General features: G+C 31.5%; 1 protein-coding gene across 1 annotated transcript in view; it reads right to left on the bottom strand.

The window, feature by feature from the left end:
• The window catches only part of LOC114736661 (MADS-box protein JOINTLESS-like), a 35,266-nt gene extending 17,241 nt beyond the window's left edge, over positions 1–18,025 (bottom strand). Inside the window, exons 1-6 of the mRNA XM_028924535.1 lie at positions 17,844–18,025; positions 15,804–15,885; positions 14,947–15,005; positions 14,745–14,844; positions 10,150–10,191; positions 9,395–9,433 (exon numbers count right to left, since the gene is read on the bottom strand). Of these exons, the coding sequence (XP_028780368.1) occupies positions 9,395–9,433; positions 10,150–10,191; positions 14,745–14,844; positions 14,947–15,005; positions 15,804–15,885; positions 17,844–18,025 (504 nt within the window). The remainder of the gene's footprint in view (positions 1–9,394; positions 9,434–10,149; positions 10,192–14,744; positions 14,845–14,946; positions 15,006–15,803; positions 15,886–17,843) is intronic.
• Positions 18,026–23,581: the final 5,556 nt, after the last annotated feature.

Genomic DNA, 23,581 nt, shown 5'->3' with positions numbered 1-23,581 from the left:
ATAATGCTTTTGCTGTTAAATATATTAAACTAGAAAGATTAGTGATCTTGAAAGAAGAAATAATTAAAAACAATTCCAAAGGAAAGATATGTAGAACTATATGAGAATTTCAAACTCGGTGACCAAATTGGGTGAAGGGAAATTCATCCGTCTTTAAGGATGTGAAAAACGGAAAGCCAGAAAAAAAATGTTTTTGGCCAAGAACCTCGAACTACCAAGTTACTGGGGCAAAAAAGAAAACAATTGAATAAAGCATTTTCAGAAAGAAGAAGAGTTAAGCTGGAGCTTATGAAAACATGGAACCCTACCTGGAAGATTGCAAGAGATTTCTTGAATATTGTAGGCTTCTAGCTGTTGTCCTCATTTTATCTTCTCAGCTTTGGTGGTTCCCACGTTAATGGCATTTCAAAGGAAATTGATATATGTGCCTTTTCCTTTTATGGGCAAGTTGATGTGTTCCCTGTAGCCACCACTTCTATTTCATTTTCTTCTATTTCCCGTTTTACACAGTTGGCCGTCATAAATCTTTCTGGCTTAGTTTTATAAAGGGAAAGTAAAGGGTAAGCTTGTTAACTACGAGAACTTTGGTTTATGCCTTTTCCTCGTTTTTTTCCTAGTTAAGCATGAAAGAGCAGACATATATTCTGATGAGTAATTTCAAGTGACTACCTTGACATGGGTTGTTCAAAGTGATCTTAATCCAAGATCTCAAATTATCAAAGAAATCATAAGAAATTTTGACAGACAATATCCCAAAACAAACAACCAGAGAAAAAGGGCAGTTAACAAAAAAAATATATGTAGTAAAGATTCCTCTTCTTCACAACCAAATAAACAGAGATCCGAGACATGAAGATGGTGTAGTATTAGAAGAATATCATCAGAAGGCAAATTTTCCAATTTATTCATGAGAAATTATTACAAAATTATCATGGTAATTATTTTAATCTTTATCTCTCATTCAAATGCATTTTTTTAAAATGTATAAATACTAAAAAGAATGGTAGTTATTAGTCAAGGATTGCATAAAAAATTTAATACTTCCTCCAATTCTCAATATATACAAGAACAATTTCATTTAAGGCATCATATTTGTACCATTTAAATATGAATTTGAATGGTTCAGATTTAATTTCTTCTTAATTTCTGTTATTTGTTATTAGCTAACATCATCATTTTGCTTTCTATTTTAATTTCATTTTAGACTTAGAAGACTCTAATAATAACAGAATGTTTTAGTTGTCACCCCACTATTATTGTCTTTTTCAGGGTAACTAACAGAGTAAACATGGACTTGCTAATGTCACTTTCAGCACCTGTATAGGATCCTCGTATTGTGATATATTTATTTGAAACTTTTTCACACTATAATATTTTGACCTTTTTCTTTTCTTTTCCGTCTAATTTTTTGTAGCATATGGCTTAATCTATAAGCCTGATGTGATCTTCATTTGAACATTCATGAGTTGAAATAACTGTGTCTGGTCCCCATGTCAGATCTTTTTAAGGTGAGAGAGAGAGAGAGAGAGAGAGAGAGAGTCCTTTCCTCATCACATTTATATTTATAGTTACTAGTTAAGAGTTAATATCATGAATTTTCTTCCACCAAGAAAATGTCCCCTTAATCTAATTCATTAGAAATAGTTAGAAATATTTTCCAAAAAAATCAGAAATAGTATTTATTAAATAAATTTTAATTTATTATTTTCTTTAGTTCAAAATATAAGAACTATTTTATAGTATAATTTACACTATAAAATGAGGTTTATATTTAGGATCGGAGGAATCTAGTTACTTAACTTTTGGTAAATCTTATTTTGGTAGTACTCCTCTGATCCTTAATATAAGATTTATTTAATTAATTTGATTAGATTAAGGAAGTTAGGTAAGTTAGTTAATTATAAAGAATATGACATGTTTTTTTTAAAACATCATAATCATCTTCCTTAATATCCTCTCTCTCTCTTCTACTTGATTATGGTTGAGGAAAATTCACAAGGATAATTTAGAAAAAATTTATAAATATGAGAAATAGGTTTTATATTTAAGACTAAAATTAACTCAACAATTAGGTCATATATTAAGAACTGCAGGAATATCATCCATTTGAGCATACTGAAATAGAAAATATAAGGAAAAGTTACATGCAGGTCCTATAGAAGACAATTAATTTTGAAAAGGTCCCTCAAAATCCCCAAATGTTTCCTAAGTCCCCTGGGACCTTAGAGCAAAAAATTTAACTTGTGGAATTACCTACTTGCCTTCACTGAATAACAACATGTACAGCTACAATCACAACCTACACAGTAGCCAATCACAACCTACATTTAAGTCATTCACAACATGCACAGCAGCCAATCACAACCCACACTCAATCGAATAACAACATGTACAGCATACAGTCACAACTTACACAGCAACCAATTACAACCGTTTCCATCAGTGAGGGCAAGTAGGTAATTTCACAATTTTAATTTTTTGCTCTGAAGTCCCTTGGGACTCAGGAAGCATTTGGAAATTTTGAGGGACTTTTTCAGAATTAATTGTCTTCTTTAAGACCTGTGTGTGATTTTCTCAAAATATAATAACATGATATTGTTATGTTGACCAATCAGAACATGTGTGTAGGGAGGGAGGGAGGGAGGGAGTACGCAATTCATTTTTATGTAATAAAATAATGTTGTGAGTTGATATATTTTGATTGGTCAGACCACCTCACTTGTGATCTGACCAATCAGAATATATCAACTCACAACATTATTAAGTAAATAAGTTTCAATTAAAATACTACCTCCAATCTTAATTATAAAAACTAATTGATTAATTTAAAGATATTAAAAAAATAAATTAAATTAGTTATTTATAATAAATAGGTGTTGTCTTTCTTAAAATATCCTTACTAATTAAGTGTATTGATTAGAACTATCATTATTAAAAGGACTATTTTAAAACAAAAATATGTATAAATATGAGAGATAAAATAAATTAGGATATTATATTTAGGATTAAAATAAAAATCAAATGAGATCTTGTATTAAGAAGCGGAGGTAGTAATAATTACAGGGAAAGACTCGGCGATTTCAACTTCCGTCAAGAAATTTCAAAATTTCCATCGAAGAACCCTAACCTCTACACTGCAGCCAACGCTTTTCTTCGTCCGTGAAGCTCCGCCGCTGCAGCCAACACTCTTCTTCATCCATGGAGCTCTGCCGCTCAACGCACTCGCCGTCGATTACTTAGGGAATCGGTTGTCGGCCTCGCCTTTGCCGGCAACTACGTCAGCCCAAAGGTTCCCTTCTCTTCCTCTCCTCTATTCTTTTTCCAATCCAACCTCACGCCAATCCCTTCCTAAATTATCCGCAGGATATTGTCGTTGAAGGATTGAAGGCCACAAGATTAGGACCATTAGTGTCTGTGGTGAAGTTGAATGAGGAATCGATGATGGTGCTTTTTTTTTTTTTGACCAAAAGTGATGGTGCGTTCTAACTCATTAGCAATGGAAGGCCACGGTATTCTCTCCCCTTATTTTCTTCGATTTCAATTTGTTTATATTTGTTTTAATTTACTAGTTTATTAAGTTATGTTGTTTCTACCTAAAACTTCTTGATTATTTTATAATTTTACAGATCTAGTATTCAATCAAATGTTGATGATGGATAACCAACCTCTAGTCTTTGATATTCAGTTTGGTCATTCCTCAAATTACGACCTTTCGGTGAAATTCAGCAAATGGCACATTCTTGAACATATGGGAAACAAGCTTTATAAAAATGATTTGGAAAATGCCTCATCATGTTCTGTGTCAATGCTGCTGATCTTTTTTTTTTAATTGTTTGTGCACTGCAAATGATATTGTTGCTTTAAATGCAGGAGGTATGATGCAGCAATTGTTTGGATTAGATTGAAACTTTGGGGGCAAGATTATGGGACGAGATGGACAGGGAAAAATGACCGAAATGGTTCAAGGCTTCTCCTCAGCTGCTGTAGGAATGAAGGATTGATTTTAGTGTTTTCACTATTTTAGTAGGGATGAACGTGATTCTGCACATTTAGTTGGTTTGCTTTGCAAATGCTGTATTGCATGGTTCTAGTCCTTCAAGATCATTGTATGGTTGATCATATGTATTTTGTAACATGACAAAGTTAATTCAATTAATTGAAATGTTGCTTTGCTCTCCTGAATTGACACGAGATGAATTTCTGCGCAGTTATTCCCTTCACTTTTGGAACTCTGTTATGCATTTTGGCATAACTATTTGGAAGAAGAATCAACTATCTGAACACCAAAACAAAGGCATTCCATTGAAACAATCAACTGTCATGTTACTGCACCAATTTAATAACATTCAATTGAAACATGACATACATGCATGAAACATTTTTGGACAGCAAGTTACATATACTAAATAGCGGCAACCTATACCAACGAACTAACTAGTCAACACCAAACTCATCGAAGTCAAACTAAAGTCATTATCCCCTTCAATTCTCAAAAGCTTTCCACGTCAAAATCACATCGTTAGCCATTATGCCTTTCCGTAATGAAAGATTTCAGCAAGGCCACGTCCTCCTCTTTTGGCATGATGCATATAATTCTCCTCCCTTGAAGTTTCATACCTACACGAAACCATAAAGACGATGCCACATTTTGATGAGGTGACCAAAAGAAGGTTTAACACTGATTGTTAATTACAATGAAAAAGCAAAGGCTGTCAAGCCAGAAAGCCATACAGACACTAGCTAGGTAAGTTTCTTTATGATCTACATAGACAACTCACTCAAAGGGAATTTAGGCCTACAAATTCTGCAAAGAGTCAGAAACAGAATAAACATCACAAAATTTCCGAAAAAAATTATCACCAGTCTTGACAACCACATCATATAATATTTTGGAACAACCCACGTCGTATTTTCAAAAGCCAGCGGAATTTTTGTGCTTGAAGTACAAGAGGAAAAACAATCTATGTGTGCAGGTTGAATAGAAATTATTGCAAACATAAGTAAAATGATTTAACATAAACAAAACAAAGTAGCCGAAATTACAAATATAGTTAAACTCACCATCCATGAAGATGCCTTGTAGAAGATATAAACAATGATATTGGTTCAAGGCCCCAGTAATCCACAAATATTCAATAGCATTTTGGACTGGCAAAATACAAATACTTGGAAAAATAATAAATAAACTGAATCAAATGTGTTGATGATATGTAGGATTTGTCTTATTGTACCTCCATTCATTATCAATTAACTCAAATAACAAACATCTCATCTTAGTGAAACCTCAAGAATCACAGTGAAATGATTTTTATCGACAAAGGCTCTGGTGATTGCTACGCTCTAGGTAGGAATTCTAAAATAGTTTCAAGGTTCAGACTTTTGATTTGAAGACACAGGGACCGTAAAAGTGTTCTTAAAAGCTCCAAAAATTGATTTTAAGTTAGGGTTTTGGGCTTCAAAAAATGATTTCATTACTTATTTGTAACCATAAATCACAGCTTACCAGCGACAAATCGAAGCAAAACACGATCAGAAGAGGATCGTCAAGAGACCTTCAGCCTTCAAAGCTCAAACTTCGTCTCTATTTATAAGACAATCACCACGAAGAGGAAGATGAGGATAAATAGCCTCTTGTTCGATCAAAAATAAGAGAAAAAGGAAGGCACAGATTAACTTACGCACCAGGAAGAGCTCAAGCTTCGTCTCAAGTCACCAGGAAGAGGGCAATCATCATTGAATGTAGAGATTAGGGTTCTTCTATGGGAATTTTCTGATGCCAGTTGAAAGCCCCGAGTTTAACTTATAATTATATTTTAATTAAAATCTTAATTGCTTAAGAAATAGAGATGACCTGGCAGCCACCTAATAAGATTAAAATGTGGTGACTTGTTACATTCTGATTGGTCAGAGCATAAACGAGGTGGTGCTCCAGGTGTACCCAAGAATTCCTCTATAAGAGGTTATCATCAAAATCCCTATGTATAACATTAAACTAATTTTTCTTCCTTTTTTGGGGTGACACAATCAAGGTGTATATTTACTTCTGATACACAAATGCCATATATGAATCAGATGTATATACAGTGATATACATATAAATATAGAGTATGTATGTATGTATGTATATCCAATACGTCGACATTTTCATTTCTTAAAGAGTATAAGATATGATGCTTCTAGGATGTGTTTATATATTCATGAAAAAATTTATAAAGCAAACAAAAAATATAGTTGGAATTCAACCAAATGTAGACTAGAATATAGTCCTTTGTTACTATTGAATACCAAAAAATACATAATTTAATATAAGAACAAGTTGGGAGCTTAAATTTGATCGTAAATATAAAATCTTAATTCATTTTATTTCTCAAATTTATAATTTCCCCCCAAAATATTCTTAAGGAGTTCCTATCAAAAGGTAATTCCAATATACTCCTCCAGTCATAAATATAAGACCTATTTCTTAGTGTAATTTACAATACAAAATGGGTCTTATATTTAGAACCAGAGAAGTACATTATTAAAAATGATAGTTTAAAAAAATCAAGACGCATTTATTATAAATAATAAACTTAACTAATTTTCTTGATATTTGTTAGTTAGTTATCAAGCTCTTCTATTATTGTGACTTGAGAAATACAGGATAAATATATGAGAAAAGTTTTGTTATATGAAATGTGCTTTTAAGTGATTTTAAACCCATCTTCCCTTGCTTGACGTCATATGCAAGCAAAGATAAGATAATAGTATTCTAAAATTTTCTAGCGCCATCAAAGTAATTCCGCGCATTTCCCTTTTTTGCCAGCTAATTCCATGTATTTCCGCTTATTCTTTTCTCTCCTCTATAAAATGAAAAGCTTTAACATCATAATCTTTAACAGAATTTAATTTCTGTATAAAAATGTCTTAAAGTATCCACTAAGATTCTAGGAGTATCCGATAAAAATGTCTTAAAAAAGTATTTCAATATCAATATAAATTAATTATTTAGAATAAATAAGTGTTGTTTTTCCTATAATATCATTATTAATCATGTGTATTAGAACTATCATTTAATATAAATTCTTTAACGCATGCAATCATTATAACGAATACTTTGAAAAAAAAAAGGACAGATATGTGAGATGAGGTGGATTTATGTCTTATATTTAAAATTAAATTAAATCTCCAACTAACTTTTATATTAAAGACTGGAGATAGTATAAAGTATTGTTGTGTATGATTATATGATATAATACAATACCAATACATCAAACCATTTGAAGTATTGATGCTTCATTGGAGTGTTCTTTTAATTTACTTTGAGTACTAAAGGCAAACGATAGACTGTTCCCAATTATGTCACTACATGTACAGGGTTGACATCTAAACTCACAATCACTTGATTAAATATTTTGGCCAATTTTACTATTTATAAATTATACCCTATGTAACCTATTACTTAGTAATCAGGAAAAGTAATCTAGCAAAAATGTAAAAACAATTGTTGTATAATTATTTTTTTTAATAAAGAATACGGGCTAGATATGCATCCTAATATTTAATAATTAGTGGCTTTAAGGAATGACTCAAAACAATGGCTAACTGCCTTAGTGGTAATAATGTCACCTTTAGATAAAGTTTTGAGTTTGAGTTGAGTGTTGATATAGTGGGGTGTGTGTGTGTGGTGTTTGAATTGTATAAACCAAACCAAAAAAGGAAGGCACTAAAACTGGCTAATGATATGTTTACTATGTTGAATAAATTGAAACAAGAGAACCTAAAAATGAATTATAATATATATATTTTTGTCAAAAAAGTGAATTATAATATATGATTTTTAATTAATTATTATATATAAAACTAGCACTAAATTTTAGTAATATCATATACATGCTATTTATAAAAATTATAGTATATAAAGGCATTGTATATAAAGCTAATATATGTGTTCGATTAATGGTGATATAATGTGAAAATAATTGTTCTTCATATATGTTTTTACTTTTCAAGTGGGATTGAACACTTGTCTATTATATGGGGAGAATTACAATAAAGTCTTAAAAAAAATTACTAATAAATCCTTAAAACTTGTCTTTGCAGCTTTGTTATTACTGGGACTTTTTAATAATTATATTCCTTATTTAAAACCTCATAACAATTCCCCGTATTATATATTGCCAAGAGCAGTAAAATTATACAGTAATAATGAACATTAGTTGATCGGATGGATTACTACTATTTTTATTTTCTTCATGAATAATAATAAAAAACTTCACTGCAGCCCAGGAACAGCTAAGTTGAAACAACTACACAGCTATACATTTGCATTATTGTACAACCACTATTCATAAATTTAAAATCTAGCATTGTGCTTTTCAGTCAAGAACGGTTTTCACAAAACTTCCAAAAAAAAAAGATCTACTGCGCTTCTTCCTTCAGAAGCTTTAATTTCATTCAGGGAAAGAGTAACCTGCAATTCAGTAAATAAAATAACGATTAATGAAACTTGATAACCTTAATTGCCTAGAGTTTTAGACTAATTAAACTCACCCACATGGATTGCAAATCATTCATGTAAGCCACAGGGACTTACCATTAAAAACTTCATCGTCATGGACAACTACATTAATGGGGTCAACAATATCATATCAAATGTACACAGACACACAAGTGTAGGAAGTTGCAGTACTAACAAGTTGTAAAAAGTGAAGCTTATTTAGAGCACTAGGCCCATTCAAAGCAAAATCTAATAAATCTCATCTTAAATATAAGTGCCAGATAATTAATTTACAGTTATTGAGAATGATTAATGGGGTTTGTTATCTGTAATAAATGTGGTAGTTTACCTAAAACACCACATTCATTCATTTGAATTGAAAATTACCTGCATGGATTTTTTTTTTTAAAAGCCCTTTAGTATTGTAACCAACATGATTGTTTGAAAAAGAATTATAAATTTGTAAATAAAATGGATTTAGGACTTACAGTTGAAACCTAAACAATGCTCTTAACTAACTTCCATATTTAGGACCAAATACTTTTGAGGGAGCAAAATAACTAACCTACAGTAACCGGAGATAAAACACAGCTCTCTCATCAGTGGCGTTTATAGCAACTTGCCTTGTTGCGGGAGACTGTGTCTGATGGCTGATATTGTTCATCCTCAAGCCATTGGGCCTATCAACACATTATTTCATTTCCCAGTTCGATAAAATTCCCAGATAAGTACTGACAAAAGCAAAGACCATGGGAATCTGAAACCTGTTAATTACCTGGTTTTCTTCCGTGGATTTGATTAACTGGATTGGCATTAAGTTTAAAAACATGGTAAATGGGACGTTGTATTATCACTATGAAGACACATTAATGAGAAATTAATTGACAAGAGAATTAGTGACAAGAATCTGACAACCTTCGTTAGCCTCTGGTTTTCTTCCTTGAGTTCGTCTTCCTTTATTGACATCAAAATTAAACGCATCATTAAAACAAACAAGAGACACGAATGAAGACTCACAACGTACTACAAATGTTAACAAATATTTTATTAATGTCACATGTTACTATAACTAAAATATGGGATGGAGGAAGTGCCTTAGACACTACTGCATAGCATATTATATTACCACAAGACATGAAATACTGGAATTATAAACTCAAGTTTATGGTTAAACTTAATCAGATGTGCTAAGTTCAGTTTTGTGTGCATTTAAGTTGTTGACATTGGTAAGTATAGACTTTTTGATAAAGTTATGTGTTTAAAATTTAATAAAAAACATGTGCTTTAGTTCTATATGAGTTTATGTAAGTTGAATTTACGTGTCTTTAATTTGAGGCATGTCGTTTGTGGTTTTTTGTAATCTCTATTAAATATGGGCTTATTTGAAGGGTTATGGAAATTACTCTCTCCATTCCTTTTTAATGGTCACTTTTTAAGAAAATGCTTGTTTATATTTATCTGTCATTACAAAATTTGAAGATAAAAATAATTACCATTTTCTTCATTCCTTGTCTTTACTAACTTCAGAATTCCAAAGGCAGCATTAATTACTAAAATAAAAGGTTAAGTTAGAAGGAATTAATTCTGATCAATACCTTCTCATTATAACAGAGAGGAAAAGACTGAATATAATGCATAGAATGCTTTTGATAAACAAATATAACGCTAACCTTTTTCTTTAGAATATTGATCTCCTGCTCAAATACTTTAACCTGAAACACATGGAATTAGTTTCTATCGGTTATAAATCTTGCAAGCTGCTTTTTACCCATGCCATGGAATCAAAAAACAGATAGAACTTACAAGCGCATCATAGCTGTTTACTATTGCTAAATAGTATAGAAACAAATGAAAAAAGAAGAGGCAACGTTATAGTGAACAGCAAACAGTATCAATAAATTCTAATTTATATAACAAGGTAAATAACATTGCATATTATCTCTCCAAAAAATGCTTTTTTGAATCAAACCCCATATGAAGCTCGGAAAAGCAAGAAGCCTCAGGTAAGCCACTTACAATTCTTAGTTGTCTAGCATATGTGTAGGTTAAATTTCATTCCTCAATTGATGAAAAAAAGAACTAAAGTTTAAATTGGCTATAGTAGTCAGACCAAAGCATGTCATCTGTATAATCTTGTAAGTGTTAACGTAATAGTTGGCAGGAATATTCTATCCAATGAAGAGGCTAGTTGGGAATGGAATATTAACAAGGGAGGCATTCTTATTTGAATCCCTATAGACTAGAGTTTGACAATAGACAAGCAACACCACCCTGCATTGACAAGTCCATATTCTTTCTCATTCACCTCACCTAGTGAAAGAAGTACCAAAGATCAACAAGTTCTTCAGCATCAAGATCCTCTAGTGAAATACCACCAAAAAATTCAAGCGCTTACTAAAAGTAAATTTATGCATTTTGTAGTTTTTCTGTGTATGTCTCGAATCCCCACACCCAACTTCTTTAGAAGCAATAGAAAAATTTGAGCGGCAAAGTGCTACGATAGAGGAGATTCAAGCCATTCAAAAAACTCGACATGCATGGGAGTTAGCTGTTCATGAAGGCAAAAAATGTCATAAGGTCCCCAGGGGTAGAGCTGTTAGAGCCCAACCTATTTAAACCCTTTTAGATTGAGGACCAGCAGGCTTAAAAATTAGGTCCCAAAATGAGTAAATGGGTTAGACGTTGGGCCCATTTGGGTCAAATAATTAAAAGGCCATCCCTTAAATATATGTTTTTTAATTTTTAAACTACTAGAGACCAAGAGAGCTTCAGTCCCTCCATCCTCACACCAACTGCCCCCAGATCTCATTCTCAAGCTTCAATTCTTCACTCTTCCTTCAACTCTCAAAGTCTCACTTAGCTTGGTTGTTCTCCATCTAGATTTGATGCGGTGTAAATTGTTTGTGATTTTATCCTTCCCCATTCCTCTGCTGACAACGCAGTGTCCTTGACTTCTTTCTCCTAAGCTCTCCTTCATTCCTCTTGTGCTCTACTCTATCATACTCCTCTTGTTCTTTCATTTAACATGGCTAATGTTCTATTAACATAGAGTAGTTATTATGAACTGGATCACAGCATGTTTGAATCAATTATTTGTGCTTAATGTTAATTTTGTTTGTTCAAACATGCATTTATTTGTTTAGTTGATGCTTGGCCAATATTAATTATGAATCAGGAGGATTAGGGTTTTCCTTGACAAAGGGAATCTTGATTATGGATATAGATTGGGAAAGTGGGATTAGATGTGTTCTAATTTGCCATTAGGATAAACATATACCTAACGGACCCTGTATAATCATTAAAGAGTAGCTTTGGATTTTATTGCCTCTTGAGTAATTATGCTGGGAATGGCATGTTTAACACTTTACGAGAGGAGTATACCTGAATCAAGAGACGTTAATAGCCACTAAAACTTCATATTAACTAAAACGGATTACCATTATAGGGAATGTGGTTTTGGAACAAGAACATTACCATTATGGCTTATATATTTTTTATTTCAAAATGTTAAAAAATAGCTTTTTTTGGCCCGGACCTTACTAATGGAAGCATTTAAGAGTATAAAGCTCGATTTGTTTTCAAGGGATACTGACAACAAGGTATGAATTTTGAGAAGACTTCTCCAACTCCTCAATCTGAAATTGTGAGAGTTGTTTCATTTTTGGTTTCTTAGTTGCAGTTACCTGTTATCAATTTAATTCAAATTCTGCTTTTCAAATGATGAGTTAGAAGAAATTGTGACATCCGATAATTTAACAGGGACATACATGAAAATTTGTAGGGACCAACTTGTAGAGAATTATATAGTTTTGAGGTTTTATCCTAATTATGTATAGTGAAGGAGAAGTCGTGGCAGAAATATATAACTTCACAATTATGGTACAAAACAGTCCCCTCAACATTAGAATGTACAACAAGGGAAAGTATGAGATTTACAAGAGATTAAACCATATCTTTCTATAAAAGATGTATTTTGATATATTTACCCCTTCATAAAAAAAATCTTTTAAAATATTAATCCTTTTATGGAGTAAATCCTACACATTATAAACCCCAATTTTCTTTTGCCGCTCGGCCAAAAAAAGGCAACGATAGCTTTACTAAGAGGCAGGGAAGGAAAAAGCAAAATGAAAATTGAGAAAGTTATCTACATCACTAACCTAAACTTCCCTCCTCTAATTCTACAAGATCTAATCCCTCCATATATGGAAAATTCAAAATTTAAGGCAACTTGTTGAGATAGGGAGTTATGATTAGGATAAAAGATATCAAATAGACAAGAGGCGAGTCTCCCATCAATTTTAATGTAAGTTCCTTCTTCTAAAATTAAAGATTTCAAGACTTTGGATTTTGCATCAATAACTTCAAGAATTTCTTTCTTGAGAAGCCCTGGTGTACTAAGATGTTAGGCAGGACAAAAGACATGAAACTAGACAGGATTTTGAGTAGGCTTGTGAGATTATTGATACAATCTTTATTTGGAGCGCTTGTTGTTGTAAAACAAATAGTACGGAAACCTCTTATGAGTAAAAGCCCAAAAGGAGAGCTAAATCCCAAAAGACAGTATATTAGAAAAAAGAGCTCATTAAACTTGTAAATCACGCTACACTTGTGAGGCTTCCCAATACCCTTGATATTGTCAATTCTGCACAAGATAGCAATACTGCTCTTCTTATATGTCTGTCTTGTTTGAGTGCCTAGTTTATTTTATGCAGTTTTATGTCATAAGTAGATCTGTACTCAAAGTTAGAGCCTTGAATAGTTAAATATTGCCTCTTTGGCAAGAATTATACCCTTGTGGCAAAGAAACTCGAAGGCAGAGCCTGTATAGTAAGAAAGCCTTGTGGCTAAGAGATGTCTTTTTGGCATAATAAGCAGGCTAGGTAAGGGGGAGAGTGCAGTGGTTCTTTAATAATGAATTCTAGGTGTTTATGATATCATCTAATTAATATGTATGTCATCTTTTATATGGTGATTCATTTGATGTTATTATATATGTGTATTCCCTTCCTATTGGGATTTCCCCCAAAATATCATCCCCTCTTGTCAACCCATGCTTGGTGAAGTTAGCGGAACATACAATGACAGGCAAGTTGTCAATGAGTTTTGAGAAGAATAATGAGGATCTAATTCAATTTAATTCAATTATGATTCAGTTACATTTGGAATAATTAAGGGATGAAATGCATCCCATAATTGCGTCAGATTTATCAGGTTTCTCTTATTGGAGTTATAACGGTCAACCTAAGTTATATTTGGCAGATTCGGTAACTTATAGTTATAAATATATAAAATGATTTATGAACAGAGATTTGACAGGACTATGAATGATTTTCCTATAGGATATGAGGATTACGAGACTGTTTATTATCAATTATAAAAGGAATGCAGATAAGGTTAGTTAGTGCCTTAAATCGGTCATTGTGAGCACTCGTTAATTTGCATCTTGCACAGTTGAAGGGTCAAATGAGCATCAAACAAGAAAAATCATTTCTTATAACTAAAGGGCATGTAGTGCATTAAAACTAGAATTTATTTAGGTTACTTCGATCCCTGTAGCATGAGGCAAAGTTGAAACACAATACAAGAGAAAATGTTTAAATATATGCATTTTATTATGAGGATATAGTTGATTTTTAATCTGTGATTTAAAATTATCTTCACAAAAGGGGAAAGAATTTTAGAACATTGCTAACATTCTTCGCTGGAACCATGGATTGCGATAGCCTTATGGTAGCCCCCTTTAAAAAAAAAAAAAAAAAGTAGCCTTATGGTAGCCAAAATACAAAGAACAAAAAGGTAGCTTTATAAAGAAACTTTAGTTGACCTTTCTAATGATAAAAGAATAGGGAGATCTTAACCTTATCTAATTTTTATGTCATTCACTTCCTACTTTTTAAGGGATAAATCGAATATTTTGAGCTAAACAAGATGAATAACAATCAAATAGCCTCTGCATATTAGACAGTTATTTCAAAGGGAAAACGACAAAAAAAAAACATGTTGAATTTCAAAAAGACAAATAAGCCATGGTGACTATTCTTGTAATGGTTTAGACTACTCTTGTAATGATTTTAATAAGCCAAAATCGGTCAAAATCACTTATCTATCATTTTGAAATTCAACAGATATTTTTTTTGTTAATTTTTCCTTTTTCTCAAATAAGCCATTGTTTAATCGACAGTTGATAAATGTAATTTAAGGGATAAAACAATCATAAAATATTTCAATTTTTGTAATACTGTCATGAAAGGAAAAGGCAAACCTTTGCTTTTGAAATGCGATGCAAGCTTGTGCTAAGTAAATCTTCTAGCTTCCTCAGATCTTTTACAGATAGCCCTTGCAGATCTTCTCCGTTGAGTTGTCTATTATTAGAGTAGAGCAACATATTTGAAGCTATAATAAACACATTGTAGATCCCCCATTATAAAATCTTTAGCACCATTTAATAATGGTAATAGTAATACCTTATTTCAAGAGTCTTCTCTTTTACTTCCTTGTTTAGCTTAAAATATTCACCTTCAACCTGTCCAATTGCCATATGCTTTCCACATTCAATAACAAAAATTTTAATATACTCCAAGCATTTTCATATTAGGTATGTATATAGTCCATCATATCCTTGAATTAAAAAAGAAGTTACTGTTGAATAATTATAGCAGTAATATAATATACCCTCCGCTTTTAAATATTAGTTAAGAGGTTTCGTTTGGTTCTAATTGAAGTAGACCTCAGTTCACTTTGTATTCCAAATTTATAATTTTTCTTGAAATTATCTCTATTTTTTATAGGCAATCCTAATTGCACAAATAAAAGGAGTTTTCATCAATGAGTGTAGTTTCCAATGCCAGTGACTAGAGGGGATATTTCAGGATAACCAACACACATTTTTTAACAAATAACTAATTTAATTTTCTTAATATATGTAAATTAGTTACTTAACTCATATATTTAGGGTGAGGGAAGCGTATTGTACTCCCTCATATTCATATTATAAGACGTTTCTAACTAATTTGCAACTACTAATAAAAATAGTTAAAAGCATTAAATTTGTCATAAAATTTAAGTGATTTCTAATATTATCCTTATTAATCACACTAAGTTTCAATATCATATTAATTTTTATTCTCTCTCACTATCCTTGTTAAATATGGGCATATATGAGAATAATATTTAATGCTCATTGAAACGATCAAAATGTCTTATAACCAAAAATATTTTTGTAAGATTTTTTATGTACAGACACACAGACAGAGATGGGGAAAAGAAAGATGAATCAAAACAGCAATAGATGAGGGGGTAGAAAGCAGAAGAAAAATTATACCTGTAGCTCTTGAGATAGCTGGTATGACTTCACAAGGTTCACATCTGAGTATAGGTTTCTCCTTTCAATTACTTGCCTCGTGCTTAAAACAACAAAAACATTGAAAATTAAAATGGAAGTCATACTTTAAAACTATTTCTAACGAATTATATAGCATAAATTATCATTTGATGAATTAAAATTATTTATCGAATTTAAATTTTAACGGAAGTCATACTTTTGCTGGGGGGAGGGGCACAATGGAAGTCATGGTTAAAATAAGTGAATTTAAATACAGCATTAAATTTGCTTGTGTATTCAATCAGTCATGTATATATACACCAATGAATTTATTCTTAGTGGCTTCTATGGCCAAACATTACAGATGCGTGTTTTATTTAGAGATATATAGATATGTGACAATAATGTGTAATATAATAGCATCTGTTTAATTAACCGAATCTTAACTCCAGATAGACTTATTCAAAATTATAACATTTAAATATTGCCATTAATGGATATCAAAACATGAAGACAACAAGGAAAACGTCAACAGCAATCTGTTATAAGTTGATAGCCTTACAAACTTTTTAGTATCTTCAAAGCAAAAGTGACCTGACTGTTCCAGTAGCATGTTCTCATAATCCTCTTTAAACTGTTTTAATCCACCTAATTAATCAATAAAAAACACACAAAAAAATTATGAACTAAAATTTAATTTGGGATGTTCTCTATTGACCTAAAAAAGAAAACATCCCTACCTCTTTAAAATATGCCGTATTTGTACTTCTCTAGACCATTTAAATTAAACTAGAAGATTTAAATCTTCTTTTACATTTTTTATTTTGAAAGAAACAAGGTAAAAAAATATATACAATTTTCCAACACCATTGAAAGTGATTTTGAATAAAAATAGAATTAAAATGTTGAGATAAAAACTATCTCACGTACAGACTATATCTCCCTAGAGATGAAGAGAGGACATGCTGTACTGCTTGAACAGCGTATTGTGGGCCTTTTTTTTTTTTTTTTAAGAAATCAAAGACGAATACATTATTCTTGACTTGTGAATAGCGTAGTTTCTTGTAGATTTTATATAATTGATATAACTATATTGATTGTTATGGCAAGGATCATATTTTTTTTACAGAAGGAAAATAGCATCTTGACATTAACAAAAGCCTCCGGAACCGAAGCAGCTTCATGAAATCTAATATTCCTCCATACATGTGTCGTTTTCGTTATTTTCAAACCACTATTTTGTACTATTTTAAGTTTTAAACGTTGATTATTGTACATATTATGGACATGAACGTTGAACAAATTCCTTGGTCTCTCTTCCAAGACTATCAAGATTTCAGTGTTCAAACTATTTTAGCAGCAACCTCAAGACATCGTAGTAAACAGTTAAAGGTATAAGCAAAACACAGTTATGATGAGATTACTCATTATTTCCAATTATACCCACATGATTAATTCTCAGATACACACATACATAAAAGCACACAAAAGGACTCTATCACAACTTTTTGGTCAGCACATCGTGTTCAAGCTTTCCTCTTACAGCAAGAGAAGTACTTTGTGGAAGCAACTTGAATCTAAATTATTTCAATTAGAGAGAGAGAGAGAGAGAGAGAAGGTACCTTGTACTGGCATAACAGAAGGTAATTTTCACCAAAACATGAACATGGTAAGTGATGATCAAACAGATGAGATACATAAATGCTGACACTTCAAAAAGAATAGACAAATGAATTATGGGGTCAAACTTGGTATGCTAATAATCTAGATTCTAGGTTGAGTTATTGTGCTTTTTAGAGCCATTTCATGTGAAATCCCACTCTATCAAAACTGAAGGAGATTATATAGACAAATTTAGAAGAGAGCACGAATGAGATGAATAAAAGCATAGGCTATCACAGCTTCTTTATCAACAAATAAAGATCAGGATTTCTTTCCCTCTAAACAAAAACGAAAATCCCAGACGTGATTAAAATTCAGATTATTCTGATTCCTAGCGATAGAACACACATATACATTATATACAGAGAGAAAAGATACCTTGTACTGGCATAATCAAAGAGTTTGCCCGAAGCTGAAAATACTAAGAGAGCAATCTCAGCATCACAGAGAGTTGACAGCTCCAGAGCCTTCTTGAATAGACCTTTCCTTCTCTTTGAGAAAGCCACCTGCCTCGCAGCTACGTTCTCGATCTTCTTTATTGCTATCTTCCTTCTCGTCATTTCAGCCAATCTCTCCTTCAAACTAAAACCAAGTTAAATCAAAGAGAAAGAATTAGGGAAATCTAAAGATTTAATCCAGTCTCATACAAAAATTAATTACGCAGAAGAATATTATCTGCGTGTTAAACGAAAAAGACAAGCATAAAATGAAGAGAGCTTGGATTGCGTGTAGGTGGAAAGACAAGATAAAAAGAGTTTGAGGCTTGGATAGGATAGATTAGGAAGGATAAGTGCAGATCTAAGTGAGAAATACAAAGAGAAGGCGAGGTTTCTTCTTGAGAAGGAGAGCGAAGTGTTGTTACCTGCAAGAATATTCTGAAATGTGATGCCTGAAGAAAGGATGAAAGATAGAGTCTTGGTGAGCAGGAAATTATTAAGGAGGAGACAGGCTTCCCTAAATTAAAAAAAAAAAAAAGGGAAAAAAGAAGAAACTCGTGCGGTGGGTAAATTGATTGCATCAATTGCAGCTTTATACATGGGCACGCGCATTCGCCATTTAGTGCCACGAGTTTGGGATCACTAATTCACTAAAAAAAAAAAAAAAAAAGCTACCACTCTACTCCTCATGAAGAAATTTTTTTGTCAAAAACATCAGTAATTTGTAGGGTATTTAACGATTATTTTCTAATTTTGTGAGCTCTTATTTAATTTTTTTTTGAAAAAAGAGAAAAGAGAGATAACAGGTAAGAATGATTTCTAGATAAAGAGAAATAGAAAATTTTAATGAGAGTGTGTTTGAAAAATTTTATCCATAAATGCAGTTTTTAGTATGTAAGAATAAGTTATAAGTAACTTATAATAAAAACTTGAGTAGTATTATATTTTGAGAAAAAATTCTCTTTACATATTTATTTTATATAATATAAAATTACTAAAAGTAAATTGTGTAGATTCCAACTAGTGTTTATCAACTGCCAAGCTGGCTAGCTAGTTTAATAGACTACAGAGAATGAGATAATATGAGTTTAAATATAGATAGTTAATGATCATGAGCTGTGCACTTGTGTAGTTTCATATTTCATTCTTGAATCGACCACTGTGATATCATGTAAATCTCTCTCTCTCTCTCTCTCTCACACCTATAGAAATGCCTGTTTATGTATGTATGTATGTATGAGAAATTGAGACTGATAATATGATATATAAGAACCTTGAGCTAGCATAATCAAAGAGCTTGCCAGTAGAAGAGAAGACTAAGAGGGCAATCTCAGCATCACAAAGAGTCGAGAGTTCTGTGCCTTCTTGAAGAGACCTTTCCTTCTCCTTAAGAAAGTCACTTGTCTTGCTGTCATACTGTCAATTTTCTTTATCTGTATCTTCCTTCTCGTCATTTCCCTTCTCCTTCTCAGAATCATCAGTAATGCGAGGTTATTATATACGGTAAATTATAAAGTGAAAAATCCAACACGCACGAACACGGCAAAGTTGAATTGGGTGGAAAACTGTACTTGAACTGAACAATAGAGAGGCTATACAGACAGTAAATCCAGTGGGTTTCACACGAGAGAGAATCCCTCCAAGAACCGACATATCGAATATGAAAATCGGGGGAGAAGAGAGAAAAGGATAATGCTTTTGCTGTTAAATATATTAAACTAGAAAGATTAGTGATCTTGAAAGAAGAAATAATTAAAAACAATTCCAAAGGAAAGATATGTAGAACTATATGAGAATTTCAAACTCCGCGACCAAATTGGGTGAAGGGAAATTCATCCGTCTTTAAGGATGTGAAAAATGGAAAGCCAGAAAAAAAAAATAATGTTTTTGGCCAAGAACCTCGAACTACCAAGTTACTGGGGCAAATAAGAAAACAATTGATAAAGTATTTTCAAAAAGAAGAAGAGTTAAGCTGGAGCTCATGAAAACATGGAACCCTACCTGGAAGATTGTAAGAGATTTCTTGAATATTGTAGGCTTCTAGCTTGTCCTCCTTTTATCTTCTCAGCTTTGGTGGTTCCCACGTTAATGGCATTTCAAAGAAAATTGATATATGCGCCTTTTCCTTTTATGGGCAAGTTGATGTGTTCCCTGTAGCCACCACTTCTATTTCATTTTCTTCTATTTCCCGTTTTACACAGTTGGCCGTCATAAATCTTTCTGGCTTAGTTTTATAAAGGGAAAGTAAAGGTAAGCTTGTTAACTACGAGAACATTGGTTTATGCCTTTTCCTCGTTTTTTTTCCCAGTTAAGCATGAAAGGAATTATTTCAGATCATGTTGAGTAGACATATAATCTGATGAGTAATTTCAAGTGACTACCTTGACAGGGGTTGTTCAAAGTGATCTTAATCCAAGATCTCAAATTATCAAAGAAACCATAAGAAATTTTGACAGACAATATCCCAAAACAAACAACCGGAGAAAAAGGGCAGTTAACAAAAAAAATATGTAGTAAAGATTCCTCTTCTTCACAACCAAATAAACAGAGATCCGAGACATAAAGATGGTGTAGTATTAGAAGAATATCATCAGAAGGCAAATTTTCCAATTTATTCATGAGAAATTATTACAAAATTATCATGGTAATTATTTTTATCTTTATCTCTCATTCAAATGCATTTTTTAAAAATGTATAAATACTAAAGAGAATGGTAGTTATTAGTCAAGGATTGCATAAAAAATTTAATACTTCCTCCAATTCTCAATATATACAAGAACAATTTCATTTAAGGCATCATATTTGTACCATTTAAATATGAATTTGAATGGTTCAGATTTAATTTCTTCTTAATTTCTGTTATTTGTTATTAGCTAACATCATCATTTTGCTTTCTATTTTAATTTCATTTTAGACTTAGAAGACTCTAATAATAAAACTTGTTTTTAATAAAGTCCCATCATTAATAGGACTTAAGTAAGGCAAATTTACCTATATATTGCAAATAGTAAAAAAAAAAACCCAAATCTTATAAAATAAAAAGTATTCATTAAAATGTTACACTTGAAATCGTTCATGCAAAAAAACAATTCTAAATTTGTGAAGAAGTTGTTCTTAGATTTTAACTTAATATTAACTTTTTATGTTAAGTTGAAAAGCTAAAATCATTCACTTGGTGAACGACTTTCCCATTCCTTCCTCTTTTTTTCCTGTCCTGTCTTTTACTTTTTATTTTTTCCCCTTTTCTCTCTCCCATCCCACTCTCCCACATTTAGATAAAATGAATAAATGAGGTATGAAAATAACAAAATATGAAGATTCATAAGATAGAGGATTAAAAAAATATAAAAATGTAAAAATCAGAAAAACAATCAAAAAAATATTTATCAATTTTTTAAATCAATTTATTTAACTTATACATTAACATATAATTTAATATTACATATGAGTATTTTAAGAAAATCAAATCATATTTGTTATAATTAATTAATTAAGTGATAGATGTTAGTTGTCACCCCACTATTATTGTCTTTTTCAGGGTAACAGAGTAAACATGGACTTGCTAATGTCACTTTCAGCACCTGTATCGGATCCTCATATTGTGATATATTTATTTGAAACCTTTTCAAACTATAATATTTTGACCTTTTCTTTTCTTTTCCGTCTAATTTTGTGTAACGTATGACTTAATCTATAAGCCTCCTGTGATCTTCATTTGAACGTTCATGAGTTGAAATAACTGTGTCTGGTCCCCATGTCAGATCTTTTTAAGGTGAGAGAGAGAGAGAGAGAGTCCTTTCCTCATCACATTTATATTTATAGTTACTAGTTAAGAGTTAATATCATGAATTTTCTTCCACCAAAAAAATGTCCCCTTAATCTAATTCATTAAAAATAGTTAGAAATATTTTCCAAAAAAATCAGAAATAGTATTTATTAAATAAATTTTAATTTATTATTTTCTTTAGTTCAAAATATAAGAACCATTTTATAGTATAATTTACACTATAAAATTAGGTTTATATTTAGGATCGGAGGAATCTAGCTAGTTACTTACCTTTTGGTAAATCTTATTTTGGTAGTACTCCTCTGATTCTTAATATAAGATTTATTTAATTAATTTGATTAGATTAAGGAAGTTAGGTAAGTTAGTTAATTATAAGGAATATGATATGTTTTTCATAAAACATCATAATCATCTTCCTTAATATCCTCTCTCTCTCTTCTACTTGATTATGGTTGAGGAAAATTCACAAGGATAATTTAGAAAAAATTTATAAATATGAGAAATAGGTCTTATATTTAAGACTAAAATTAACTCAATAATTAGGCCATATATTAAGAACCAGAGGAGTATCATCTATTTGAGCATACTGAAATAGAAAATATAAGGAAAAATTACATGCAGATCCCATAGAAGACAATTAAGTTTGAAAAGGTCCTTAAAAATCCCCAAATGCTTCCTAAGTCCCCAGGGACCTTAGAGCAAAAAATTTAACTTGTGGAATTACCTACTTGCCTTCACCGAATAACAACATGCACAGCTACAATCACAACCTACACAGCAGCCAATAACAACCTACATTTAAGCCATTCACAACATGCAAAGCAGCCAATCACAACCCACACTCAACCGAATGACAAGATGCTAAGCATACAATCACAACCTACACAGCAACCAATCACAACCTTTTCCATCATGAGGGCAAGTAGGTAATTTCACAATTTTAATTTTTGCTCTGAAATCCCTTGGGACTTAGGAAGCATTTAGGAATTTTGAGGGACTTTTGCAGAATTAATTGTCTTCTATAAGACCTGTGTGTGATTTTCCCAAAATATAATAACATGATATTGTTATGTTGATTATGAATAACATGTGTGGAGGGAGGGAGGGAGGGAGCGAGTACGCAATTCATTTTTATGCAATAAAATTTTAATGTTCTAATGAGAAGGATTTTTTTTTTTTTGGGTCCAACTAATGAGAAGGACTTTAGTAAGATAGTAAATCTTGATTAAAGAAAAAAGGTTTTCGGACGAGTTCTTCAAGGAAAAGAGAAATAATTACATCAAAAAAAAATTTTCTTTTTTTTTTTAAAAAAAAGAGTGCCAGGGAGCGAGAATGACGTGATTATATATTTGTGATAGATTATCTACACCAAAAGCAGCAAAGCTACCGGTACGAGAGTACATCAATGTCAATGACGAGTACATCTGCGCTCTTCCAAATAATAATTCACCACCATAGGTAAAAAAATATTTACAATATTATATTATCGATAAATTCTTGCATGCATATGCTGCACCGTCTCACCAATAAAATATATCAACTCACAATATTATTAAGTAAATAAGTTTCAATTAAAATACTACCTCCAATCTTAATTATAAAAATTAATTGACTACTTTAAAGATATTAAAAAAATAAATTAAGTTAGTTATTTATAATAAATAGGTGTTGTCTTTTCTAAAATATCTTTACTAATTAAGTGTATTGATTAGAACTATCGTTATTAAAAGGATTATTTTGAAAAAAAAATATGTATAAATATGAAGGATAAAATAGATTAAAATATTATATTTAGGATTAAAATAAAAGTTAAATGAGATTTTGTATTGAAAAGGCGAGGTAGTAATAATTACAGGGAAAGACTCGGCGATTTCAACTTCCGTCAAGAAATT

This window comes from Neltuma alba, unplaced genomic scaffold (assembly GCF_004799145.2).
Source record: "Neltuma alba isolate B1F8T4 unplaced genomic scaffold, ASM479914v2 tig00013354_pilon, whole genome shotgun sequence".
Lineage (NCBI taxonomy): Eukaryota > Viridiplantae > Streptophyta > Magnoliopsida > Fabales > Fabaceae > Neltuma > Neltuma alba.
Note: the sequence above shows the minus strand (reverse complement) of the source record. Positions and strands in the feature narration are given on the sequence as shown.